This window comes from Artibeus jamaicensis, unplaced genomic scaffold, assembly GCF_021234435.1.
Source record: "Artibeus jamaicensis isolate MK-2021 breed Jamaican fruit bat unplaced genomic scaffold, CSHL_Jam_final contig_936, whole genome shotgun sequence".
Classification (NCBI taxonomy): domain Eukaryota; kingdom Metazoa; phylum Chordata; class Mammalia; order Chiroptera; family Phyllostomidae; genus Artibeus; species Artibeus jamaicensis.
The window spans coordinates 1477264-1490687 of NW_026522017.1; the positions used below are offsets into that span (position 1 = coordinate 1477264).

General features: G+C 38.8%; 1 protein-coding gene across 5 annotated transcripts in view; it reads right to left on the reverse strand.

Annotated features, from left to right (window-relative positions):
* ITGB6 (integrin subunit beta 6) overlaps positions 1 to 13424 on the reverse strand; it is a 152603-nt gene that overhangs the window by 77978 nt on the left and 61201 nt on the right. For 3 of the 5 annotated variants that reach the window (XM_053655167.1, XM_053655166.1, XM_053655165.1), the window contains exons 2-7: positions 8116 to 8167; positions 7709 to 7774; positions 7525 to 7600; positions 6728 to 6807; positions 3852 to 4056; positions 2783 to 3029 (exon numbers count right to left, since the gene is read on the reverse strand). In XM_053655167.1, coding sequence (XP_053511142.1) covers positions 2783 to 3029; positions 3852 to 4056; positions 6728 to 6807; positions 7525 to 7600; positions 7709 to 7774; positions 8116 to 8130 — 689 coding nt within the window. In that variant the 5' untranslated portion in view covers positions 8131 to 8167. Of the gene's footprint in view, positions 1 to 2782; positions 3030 to 3851; positions 4057 to 6727; positions 6808 to 7524; positions 7601 to 7708; positions 7775 to 8115; positions 8168 to 13424 lie in introns of those variants that run through there. The other 2 variants (XM_037140422.2, XM_037140425.2) reach the window with 2 other exon arrangements.

Genomic DNA, 13424 nt, shown 5'->3' on the forward strand with positions numbered 1-13424 from the left:
AAGAGAACCAACAGTGAAGGGAAGGAAACCAAGACTCAAACCAATGGTTTGGAGGAGAAGGAAGAAAGAAACTTTCAACCAGAACAGAATGAAAAAACAAGAATTCAAAACAATGAGGAGAGGCTTAGGAATTTCTAGGACAACTCTAAACGTTCCAACATGCAAATCATAAGGGTGCCAGAAGGAAAAGAGGAAGAGCAAGAAATTGAAAACTTATTTGAAAACATAATGAGTACTTCCCCAACCTTGCAAAGGAAATAGACTTCCAGGAAGTCCAGAAAGCTCAAGAGTCCCAAAGAAGTTGGACCCAAGGAGGAACACACTAAGGCACATAAAAATTACATTACCAAAGATTATAGATAAGGAAGAATCTTAAAAGCAGCAAAAGGATGCAGTTACCTACAAAGGAATTCCCATAAGACTATGAGCTGATTTCTCAAAAGAGACCTTACAGGCAAGAAGGGACTGTAAAGAAATATTCAAAGTCATAAAATGCAAGGACCTATACCCAAGATTACTCTATGCAGTAAACCTGTCATTTAGATAAAATGCCTTGAAGATAAGGAGTTCATTATCACCAAGCCCTTATTATATGAAAGTTAAAGGGACTTAACTGAGAAAAAGAAGATCAAAAATACAAACAGTAAAATGACAACAAACTCACAACTATCAACAACTGAACCTAAAAATAAAAACAAACTAAGCAAACAACAATAGAAACGAATTCACAGAAATGGAGCTCTCCTGGAGGGTTATCATTAGGGATAGAGAGCCAGGAGAATGAGGGAAAAGGTACAAGAAATAAGAAGCATAAATGGTAGGTAGAAAGTAGACAGGGGGATGGTAAGAATAGTAGAAAATATAGAAGCCAAAGAACTTATTTGTATGACCTTGGACATGAACTAAGGTGAGCGAATGATGGTGAGGGGGGTACAGGGCAGAGGGGAATAAAGGGGAGAAAACTGGACAACTGTAATAGCATAATCAATAAAATATATTTTAAAATTTTTAAAAAGATGCAAAATGGTACTTCCTCTTCAGAAAATAATTTGATAGTTTCGTAAAAAATTAAAACTATATATATATATATATACATAATTCAACAATTCCAGTTCTAGGTGTCTATTCAATAGAAATATAAAATTTATTCATCCACACAAAGATTTATATGTAAGTGATCATAACAAAATTTTTCATGGTAGCCAAAAAAATATGGAACAACCTAAATGTCCATCAATGGAAAAATGAATAAACAAAGTGTAGTAAATCCATATAATGGACTATTACTTAAAACAAAAAGGAACAAACTGCAGATAAACACAAAATCATAGATGACTCTCAAAAACATTATTTGGAGCAAAAGAAGGCAGACACAGAAGGTATTATATACTACATTATTCCATTTATTTGAAATCTGAAAATAAGCAAAATCTATCTAAATTATAGAAATAAAAAAGTGGCTATCTCTGAAGTAGAACTGACAGTAATGAGGCCTGAGGGAAAATTTTTGAGGTGATTAAAACATTCTATATCATGTTTTAGGTGGTAATTACATTGGTATATTCAATTGTCAAAACTCATCAAAATGGACATTTCTTATGTGTGCATTGTAGTACATTTCAATTACACCTCAAAAAGGCAGTGGGGGGACAGACACTATCTCTGACACTTGAATGGGAACACAATTCCTAAGAGTTATAATCAGTGATGGGTTCAATTCCTTTCATGGCCAAAGTAGTTTTGGTTATGTCACTGAAATGTCTTAAAATGATATTATAAAACTTGTTTGTCTACACATAGGTTGATGCCTTGGGTGTGTATAAGTATTAAAAGTCCATGGAGGTTTGGAAAGTCATTTCATATATACTAGATTTATAGTAGTAAAAGGCTTGGTTTTGAACCAACCCAGATCTCAGTACAGATCGCTAATTAGTCATGTGGCCGTGGGCAAATTCCTAACCTCTCAGAGCCTCTCTTACTTCCCTTCCATGTAGAAATAACATAATCTGCTTTGACTTGCTGTTATTATAAAGACTGAATGAAGTCATGTATATAAAACCTTCAGCATAAGGCCTGGCACTAAGTAAATGATAGCTCTTTTTCATTACAAGGATATTAAATAATTTTATTTAGGACATGTCATTGACCATACAGTTAAACCATCACAATGCAGCTTGCCTTCAACCATCATTACTGAATGCTACATGATTTTAATAGCTGATTACAGCATATTATAATGGGGTTACTGTCTAATTTCTTACTGAATTAGGTAGAAGTGAAAAGGTTACAAAGGCCTTCTCCAAGCAGTAAAAGAAATCCTATTTCCCAAAGTGTGTCAGAGGAAGCTTCGAAAAGTGTTATTTTGGCAGAAGTCTTTGTAGTGGAAGAAGATATTTTGAGAAAGTGTGGGTTACTGTCAAATTGCCACAGAAAGTGCTGGTCATTTAGAATAGATGGTCTCAAAGGGGCTGGAGATGGGCACAGGTCAGCGGAACCTATAGTAAAAGACTAGGTCCCCTGGTCTGCAGAACATGGAACCAAGTTTGTCATATCTTGACCTACACAGGGCAACAGGTGCTGCAAGGACCCAATGCTAGAACCATGTACTAAGATGACTTCCCCTTGGTTCTGAATAACCCAGGCAACTGAGAAAGCTACTGAGATCCAACCAGGCAGGAGGGAAATGCCGGGGAGTGAGCAAGCTCCTGCCAAGTGCAGCTCAGAGAGGGGCTATCTCTATAGAAAATCAGTGTTCAAAGATGCCAGAGAATCATTTACTTACCTGCAAGGGTTGGCAATTTCTTCTGGTGTTGTTTTTATGAAAGGGGAGACAGGTTTTTCCACAAAAGAGCCGAAGCCCAGTCTAAAGTTGCTCGTTAATTTAGACATCTCCTTGGAAAGCAGGGAACCCAGCTCTTTGATTGTGTTGAGGTCATCATCCATGGAGGCCGAGAGGTCCATGAGGTAATACAAGTCCACAGGATAGTCCTCGGTCTGGCGGACTTGCACTTGCAGAGTCTGTTCACCACCTGCAAATACCCCACAAGAAAAGCAAATCCATAAATATGCATTGAGACTTGTTTGTGCCTGGGCCAGCTGGCTAGTTCATTTCAATAAGAATTTTCTGAAGACACTAATGATTTCATAAACTATGTGGCAAGGTTTATGAATGAATGAGCCCATGAAAATCTTTCAGCAGTGTGTTTAGAGCTACTGAAAGGAGTAAGAGTTAAGGTATTTTATATCTCCTTAGGAGAGCTGGCATCCATTTAGATGGGAGATAAGCTGAATTTTTTGTATGCGGTTTTAGAAAAGGAGAGCAAAATACAAAGGAGTTTAAAGCTACATTAAACTCTTGAAGAAATGTGAGGTAAACCTTAACAACACTGGAGAGATTCAAATGGTTACTATTAGATAAGGCTTTTTTAGTGACACGTCTGGAGTGCAAGTGACTAATACAAATAAAGAAAAGCAATTTTCTTTAAGATGAATGTGAACACATCTTTTTTTTAAACTTATTTTTCCCAAGGTGGGGGTAGAATTGAGGGTGGAAGGTGGGGGTGGGTGGGGCAGGGGAAAGTGGTGGCGGGAAAATGGAGACGACTGTACTTGAACACATCTTAAGAGTGCTTTCAGTTTCTTTGTAAAATAAATAGCCCTGGTAAGAAGTGTTCTGGAAAAAAAAAAGAAAAGAAAAGCAATTTTCTGTTTCCTAAAGAATGAGAAATCTGAGTGATTATAATCAATGATATTGTAATATGTGGGACAAGGTATATTAGCAGAACAGTGATATAACCACGGGACACTAGAATTATTTACATGATCCAGTGCACATGTAAATGATAACATACCTGGTCTCAGTTTAAGAATCAAGCTTTGAGGTGCAATCTGAACAATGTCGGAACTATTTTTCTGTCTGCCTACACTGAGAGGCTTGTTTATAAGTATTTCTACTTGAGAGACAGGGTTTTCGATGAAGTTCAGTTGACATCCTTTTGCAAGAAGATTTGCTGGGGTATCACACCTTTCACCAACTCCAGAAGGCTGGGTAAAATTCTAAAAAAGAAAAGCAATAAAAAGAAAAAAAAGACAAATCTTTATTTCTTCATAAGGTAAAATTTTATTCTGCCTGCTTTTCTAGTTAGGCAGCTTGTCATACTCAGAATATCATATCCCCCAATAAAAAATTTTAAAAAAGAATATCATATCCCTCACAGTAGAATAACCGGTGGAGTCTGCCATTAAAATCCTGAGAAAAACTGCATTCTTCTTTTAATTACATCTAGTTGAATTTACCTAACAGTTTTGTGGTTTTTAAAAAATCCTAGGACTGCCCAAGTGCTCAGTTTGTCTATTACCAAATCCAGCCTTTTCTGTGGATTTCTGCATCGCCTTATCTAGCTCTCCATCCTGGTTTAACTCATGGATGTGTCACCCTTAAGTTACAGCATAACTACATTGATGTTCACCTCTTGGAGACTTTAAACTCGGTGTCTTAAAGTGTTCTGTTTAAGGTCTTTTAGAACTTTCTCTAAGATCTGGAAGTGGGACACAAAATGAAAGAAAATATGGTGTAGGGGATTGCTTTTTGGTGTAAGACTTGGGAGTTGCTCAGTCCCCCTCTGATTCATGTGGGTAGAATGAGACGGAGAGATGAGTATTTCCAGGCAGAAATGTGGCCATTCCAAACTTGCAGTTCCTGGGGACAAGGGAAGTGGAGTGGAGAGAGACATACTTGTCTTACCTCATATCAAAGGCTGCTCTAGGGTTTGTGAACAGGCTCTAGCTAAGCAAGGTCAAACAAAGCCCATCGATTCTCATGTTTGGAAAGAGGCAAGCCAATGCTCCTATTGTTTGTCTCATTCCTTAGGATTCTAAGCCCTTGTTGCTATTTTCACTAACTGGGAAAGTTATATATCTTCTGAAATTGATTTTTGAGACTATAATTTGTTATATATCAGTCAGGCCTGTGCCTATTTGAGACACCAGGCTAGGCGTAGCCAACTACCTTTCATGATGTGTCTAAAGTAAACAGTGATTGGACGAGGCCTCAGAATCCTTCTCAACATGTCACTGCTACCACCTGTAGTTACCAACTCTGCCTAAAGATGAGTTGGTGTTACTCATAGGAGCTGGTTTTCTATCTGCTCAAAGTGGAAGGCTAATTTCTTTTTACTTCGACAGCCTCAACTGATACTACTACTACCAGTGGAGTAACTTTTTAGAATAATCTGGCTTTAAAATTTGACATTAACTGACTACCAGGTATCATCCACAACTAAAGCTATCAGTAGTAACTTAAGAAGCTCTCTTAAATGAATGCTAAAAGATGCATTAAAATAAAAATTCTAGAGGTGAACATTTTGTTAGACTTATTTCTTGTTTTATGTCTCTGACATGAAACTAATATTATCTTTTCCAGGGAGTCAATGTAAAAAATGTGGGTTTCCCCCTTTTTGTATATTCTCAAATCCACTTTTGATACATGCACTCAGAAAAGCATAACTGTCCAGGGGCTGAGTGAAAAAGTGAAGGGATTAAGAAAAGAAAAGGAGCCTCATAGATAGACAACAGTATGGCGATGACCAGAGGAAGGGGGTCGGGAGGTAGAAGAGGGTAAAGGGAGGATGAGGGGTGATGGAAGGATATTTGACTTGGGGTGGTGAGCACACAACACAATATACAGATGATGTATTATAGAATTGTTCACCTGAGACCTATATAATTTTATTAACTAAAGTCACTCCAATAAATTAAATTAAAAAGGATAAAAAAGCATAATTCCCTTGCACTGCACTTTTGTTTGTGCCTCATCAGCCAAAGCCCCTGGGGAGGGAGCTGGGTTTTCGTTCTGTGAGGTCCTCCTCCACAAACACACATTCAACTTGGGAGGCAGGTTTTAACAGTTCTAACCCAGTGAGCTGGGCATCCAGGTCTGTTCCCCTTGAGCACGCTGCCAGTCTTTGCTGAACTTGGCAGTGGCATGTCTTGATTTTTGTTTAGGTTCTACTTATGAGATTTGGTAGAGAAGTATTCTAAATCCATATAAAGCTAAACAGCTTTTTCTTACCAAGAATCATTTACAGGTTGCTCTCTAGTGTCCCAGGGGGCAGTGACTCAGGCTGCTTTGTAACACATTCCCTAGTCCCTCTTACATGACTTCCACATACTTGCCCCTTTGATGATGTAAGGAATGTCTATTCTGGGCTTTCTCACTGTGGTACAGTCACCAAGTTCATGGAAACGTAATATGTAACAGAACTGGATAATGTCTGACCAGTAAAGTTTACCCCAAACTTACAATTTTTCTCTTAGAACATGGCAGTGATTCCAAATGAATCCTGGTTCCCAGATTGAATACAACTATGGCACCAAAATCAAATATGAGTTTAACTTTAGAAAATACCATCTCCATGACCTCTGATGGCATTTGACATATAAGCAGCTAGAAAGGGCTGTAATGTGAGAGGAGGAATCAGCTTAAATAAAATATTCCGAGTTAAATATTTTTTCAGAACAATTTGACATTCACTGCCTCCTCAAATTGCCTTGGAAGGTAATCCTGTCAGTCACTACTTTGATCTCCTAATGCAAACATTTCTCCTTCTCTATTTGTTTCACTTCTATAACCCCATAGTAAACAGGATACTATCAGAACAATCACCAATGAAATCAGCATAAATGTAACTGCAGTTTTTAAAAAACACGTCGAGGTCATTTGTCTTACCTCCTGAGAACACCAGGCACACTGAGGTCCCATGAGTAAGCAGTCTTCACAGGTTTCTGCCCCTCCCATGGCACAGCCACCTGCATGTAAACCCAGCAAGATACGAGGGGTTCAGCACACTCTCAGTCACTGCATTTCTGAGACTTACGGCTCTTAAAATACTTGAGTGAAGCAATATCAAAGTTTATTTGTCTTCAAAGATCAGTCCTCAAAATGTGAGCAATTCATAAAGTTTACATTTGATGTCAAAGTTTATATTTGAAAATATATGTCTTATGAACCAAAATGATCAGTCTCTTTCTTCTTAAAATATGAAAATATTTCAATGTTCACAAATATAGGATTGTCATATTTATTGTCCTCATTCATTCTGATCCACTTTAATTTTTAAAACTTACACACATTTAAAAATACTTCTCTCTTAAATATAGTATAATTTTATTTTTAAAGTAAATCCCCATGCCCTCTCAAGGTTATTACTCTTGTACAAAAAAAAGTTAGTAAAGTTACAAAATGATTGCCACAATTGTATTCAGAACTTCTATTGCATAGTAATGCTATTTAATTCTTCTCATTAAAATGCACATGCAACCTTTGTATTTATTTACCTTAAGCCTAGCGCATTTGCTATGGGAACAGCCCTGTGTCTGCCTGTAATTTGTTAAAGCGTTCACTCAATGGCAAGAAAACAATCAAACAGATCAAATAAAAAGTGACTTCAGATCTAGTTTCTGAACCAAATGACAGGTTTGTCAAGCATACCACGAAAGCAACATGTTGCCGAGCTCAGGTCTTACCTTGTACGTGATCATTCCTTCCTAGAAATAGAAAGAACAGGCAAAGCAGTTCAATCCCCATTCGTTTCAGTTCTCGCTGTGCCGACAGATTAAAAAATGAATTAGCTTCAGCATTACAAGACCAAAGCTGAACATCGTTAAAAGTCTTTCTTTCTCGAAGTGTAAAATTTTAAATACTACTTACACTGTTTTGAAAAGAAACTTGAGATGTAAATAAAAAAGTTGAGACTGAAATGAAAACAGAGGCTACCTGGACAGGTAAAAAAGAAAAGCTGTGTTTAAAAGCAACTTCAACATGATTTACTTCCTTGTTCTCCTTATAAGGAAGGCAGGTGTACAATCACCAAGAAGGTGGAGAAATTCATTCAGTAGAAATTTTTGTGTAAATTCTACTAGTCTGTCTGCATCCTAGAGAGAGTCAGTACCTTTAGTGAAATATTGATCAGTGAAATTTCAAAAGAGGATTGAAATGATTTTAAGTTGTTTCTAAAATAATTTTAATTAAGCAAAAACAGTAAAGTTGATAAATAAAACACAAATATGTAAGTTATAGGTAAGGAGAATTTTTTTAAGTGAACAAAAGAAAAATACCTGAGATTTTTGCATTCCATTTTAAATCCTTTGCAGAGAATTGAAATGAGCTCTGAAAAATATAAATCATTATTTTACAGTCAATTTAGAAGGCAGGCTAGGGAAAGCAGAACATTATGTTCCCTTGTTTCTCAGATTAGATGAAAGATATTTTTCTATCAGTATATAAAATTCTGTATAAGTATATAGAATTCTTATTTTTAAAGTAATATTGGAAATAAATATGATAGATTAAGACTGAATAATGATGCCCAAGATTCTGAGTCCCTCTTCACAGGTACCAAGCGCCCTTTTTAATGGACTGTCCCAGCTCTTAGCTCGCCACTTGGAACATAGGAGGTGCTTATTTGTTGAACGGAAGAGTGACAAATTTAAAAGCTATACAATGTATTGCTAAATTCATTAGGTTGATTACATATATTTTCCTAATGTATTCAAGAAGATATTTTGGGATTTATGAGGACTACAAACAGATAGGAATAAAATATTCACTTTTCTACTCTCCAGACTGAAGTTAGGTGAGCTTTTTTTGTGTCTGGGCTTACATCCTGGGAGATTATCTTTTAAACATGTGTTTCTAAGGAAGCATATGAAACCCATGAGTAAAAGGAAAACTAATTATAAGTTCTTCTCAGAAGGCTATGTTCAATTTTGAACTCTATCATACAGAAGAACCTGGAAGAACATGGTAAGAATCCTGTAGAGAGAAAGCAGAATTATTAAAGAGTTGAAAGTATGCCTTTTGGGAGAAAAACACAGTTATATGAAATAAATTGATTTACTTTGAAGAAAAAGATTGATGCACAAATTATCTGTGTCCCTGATGCCACCTTGATTTTTGTATCCAGTATTAGTTTTTATTCATTTATTCATCCAACAAATATTTATGGAACATCTGCTTTGAGTCAAGTATTGTTCTAGAAGAGAGTATGTTAGTGAACAAACCCAAGCTCTTGCCATGTGAAACACTTGTATATTGTAGGATGGAGAGCAGTGGCAGAGAGACCAGGTCCTTAAAATCAGGCAGTGATAAGGGTTATGAAAAATTATAAAGCTAGGTGAAAGGAAGAGGGAGAGGAATGCTGTGTTATTTTATTTAGGACAGTCAGGGAGGACTTCTCTGCTGAACTGACATCTAACAGAGTCCATATATCCTGGGCAACAAAGTGCAAAGGCCCTCAGGCAGCTTCATGCTGAACATTTTTAAGGACAGTAGAGGATAAGGCAGGAGACAGAGGGTGATGGAAAATGAGGTCAGATCGAGAGGCAGAGGTTACGTTGTATGTAGTCTTGACCTTGAATTTTATTTTAAGTGTGTTGGAATGTTATTGGAAGGTTGAAAATAGTGGGATGATATTATTTCATTTACATTTTAAACAAATGATTCTGGCTGCCACTGAGGTTAAGATTGGAAGGAATTTATGGCTGTTCTCTAGGACAAAAAGGTAGGTAGTTACTACAAGGTAGTTAGGACTAGGATGTTGGTAATGTAGAAAGACAGGGGTGGTCAGATAAAATATAATTTGAAAACAGGATGTGCCTGTGGAAGAAAAAGAGATTTTTAACTTGAGTAACTGAGTATATGATACTTTTTCTTGAGAGAGGTTACTCTGGGGAATGATCAGTTCTCCTGTGGAGGACAGGGCTCAAGAACTTGTCAATTTTGAGATGTCTAGATAACCAAGTGAAGATGTCCTATGGGTAGTGTAATATTGAGTCTACAAATGGGGTGACACAGGTGTCAACTGTAAACTTAGTGTCATCAGCATGGGTTCAAAGATATGAGGCTGATGGCATTTAAATATATAAGGCTGAATGAGACGCTTAGGTAAGGGAATGGCTCTATGGACAGAACCCTGGGGCCAGCTAGTGTCTAGAGGTCAAGAGGAGAAAGATCAAAAAGAAAACTGCTATTTAAAGAACACTCTTATTAAAAAGGAGCCTACCTTTGTTGGAAGACGATTCTCCAAATATCTCTCACATTTCTGCCCATCTTGTAAGCAAAGGCAGTGACTGCCTGTTTTCTGGGTTATCTTTTTAAGCGTGTTTGTAAAGTGAACAGCTTTTGAAGGTAGAGATGATGTCTCTCTTCGGATTAAGGGGCAGATTTGCTTACACATCAGGAAGATAGAGCGTCACCCTCCGGAACCAGAAGCAGCACAATCAGTGCCTATATTATAAAAGATTCAGCTTCCCTAGAATTGGGGTTTCTAGTTTCTCTCTTGTAACACAACTCACCACAAGTGCAGGTGTCACCTCTTCCCATTTGGATCACCCTCTGGGAATTCGCCTTAGGAAACTGGTGAAAGAAAATGCTGCCCCTCAGGCCACTGATATTGCTGTGAATCCTTCGTATCTGACCCAGGAATCTCCTAACTCTGCTAGCATCTATGAATCTGTGATTATCTAACTTGTCTGGCTAAGCAAGTAAAATCTCAAGCCCTTCACAGTTCTTGACAATGTCCTACGTAAAACTTCTCTTTTTCTATAGACTAAATATTCAATTTTCTAATCTCATTTTGGAAGACAGGAAGTCCTAAGACTGCCTGAAGTGCCTTGGTGTGAACAGCACTGTCCTGAGCTCCTTCCTCAGGTCCTGGGTTGCTGGCTGCTCACCACCCCTTCTTACAGCTACTGTCAGACAGTTTGGATGAGCTGGGACCAGGGAGGTCTACATGCCTCTCCATCTGTCCACTCCCTAGAACCTTCTCTGAGGTTCCTGCTGCCATCGAAAGCTCTTCCTCCTGGTAATATGGTTACACTGCCTCTTCCAACCTGTATTGCAGTTAAGAGAACCTCAGTGACTTAGCTCTTGCCAATGGAATGTGAGTGGGAGTGACATATACCACTGTCTGACCATCTCCATGCCCCTCTGCTAACCAACCGGATGCAGGTAGCAACAACAATATGTCACTCAATGTGACCTTCAGTTTAAATCAGGACCTTGTACTGTCCCAAGTGCAGAATTCCACCCTGTTCCTAAAATTATAATTGCACTGCTTTATTTGCTCTCCCTCCCCGTTTGCAGCCACTTCCTTATTTCTAAGCCTTTGCACCCATTGGTGGGCCTAGGGGCCCTTGCCTCCTCCTGATTCCTCTCAGTTGGCTTACTCACTATCTAGGTCTCAGTGTAGACATTCACTGGAACTTTCCAGAAGAGGACCTTTATGGTTTCTCCAGGCTTCTCTTCTGAGACTTCCCCCAAGATAGCTCCTTTCCCTTTCCTTGCAATTGCCTAATCCTAATCCTTCCCTTGAGAGAGGGATTTCTCCACAAGACTGCATTTATTGAATTCTTTGTAGGTATTAGGCACAGACTGTCTTAGCTGTCCTTATACATATGTCTTTTAATATTTGAAAGGGGGTAAGGGATGGAGAAAGAGAGGGAAAGAAACATCAACCTGTGAGAGACATTGAGGAGTTGCGTCTCACATGCCCCCAACAGGGACCTAGCCCACAGCCCAGGCACGTGCCCTGACCAGGAATCGAACTGGTGACATTTTGGTTCACAGGCCAGCACTCAATCCACTGAGCCACACCTCCTTATATTCCCAGCAAGCAGCATAATGCTTGGTACTTTGTATTTAAGTATTCAATTGATGTTTCCCAAGTAAATGGATCAATTTTGTCTTCATTGTCTAGTATTTTACCTGTTACAAAACAAGTACTCCATGAATATTTAGTGTATAGATGGTTAAAAGAATAAATGGTTTCAGAAGGTATATAATGCATTTAGGGGAGAGAAAAGGTGTTCCTCACTCGGGTTGCAATGAGAGCTGAAAAAAGTCTTAAAATGCAGTGTGGAGAAAGGCAGCTGAATTCAAGAGAAAACACAAAGTAGAACAATGCTACAATTAAACATCCACCCACTCTGTTTTCCCGTTGGCACCGTGCTGGATAATTTGCACCAGACTAAATGGCAGAGGGAAACGGTCTATCTCCAGAAGCTGTGGTGCCTGGTGCCCTCTCCTGGAAAGTACCTGTCCATGCCTCTTTTGTTCTATGAGCTGATCAGCACCCGATAAAGCACCCGAATAAAAACTGTATCCCCTTATCCAAGCCAACCAGATTAATTACCTCTGCGTGTGTGTGTGTGTGTGTGTGTGTGTGTACACATACATAACTTGAAACCAGAAATACAGATCAAAATCAGGGTTTGGGTCATTGGGTCTGAAACTGGCCTCGAAAGAGGACATGAGCTCAGAGGGAACATGATGCTTTGTGAGTGAACCTGTGTTAGGAGGAATCTGTAGCTACGAGGATTCAGAAGCCCAGGCTCAGGGAAACGATGATGAGTAGATGAGGTGGTGGATGGAGAGCACCCACAACAAAAGCAGCAGAGAAGGAAGGGGCTCTGAGCCACTTGAACTGAGGAATGCTAGAGTCAGACCCACAAACTCACTCCGTTGACGTGACAGAACATGGCCCAGGCTGAGGGCTGCCTTGGACCCTCAAATACCCTTCCAGATCAGATCTTTCTGAGGCTGGCTCTTTCCGAGTTTCCCCAGCATCCTGTCTTTTTTAGAGCAATATGTATTCTTGCAACAAATTGCCATCACTTGTGGGTCATTGAAGGGGTCTCTATACGCCTTAAAACCAAGAGATCCCAAGTCATACAATCTATATTTTTAGGTAGGCTGCTGAGGCCCAGAGGATAGAATGCTGCCTTCTATATGAGGGTCTGACTCTTCTCAGAGAGGCTGACTTTTTTTCAAAGCGTCTGACCTGGGGGCAGGTGAACTCAGAGTACCTCACAGCTGGGAAAGCTGCACCTCCTGCACTCTGACTTTCAACTGGCCTTCACTTCTGAGATGTAGAAATGTAAAATGACAACAAACTCACAACTATCAACAACCAAACCTGAAAACAAAAACGAACTAAGCAAACAACTAGAATCGGAACAGAATCACAGAAATGGAGATCACATGGAGGGTTATCAGTGGGGATGGGGAGGGAGGATGGGGGAAAAGGTACAGGGAATAAACAGCATAAATGGTAGGTACAAAATAGACAGGGGGAGGTTCAGAATAGTATAGGAAATGGAGAAGCCAGAGAACTTATATGTACAACCCATGGACATGAACTAAGCAGGGGAAGGGGTGGGGGAATATAGGTGGGAGTGAGTATGCAGGACAGAGGGGAATAAAGAGGGGAAATGAGACAAATATAATAGCATAATCAATAAAATATATTTTAAAAATGGCAAAAAAAGAAAAAGAAAGAAAGAAAAAGAAAGGAAGAAAGGAAGGAGGAAAGGAAGAAAGAAAGAAAAAAAGAAAGAAAGAAAGAAAGAAAGAAAGAAAGAAAGAA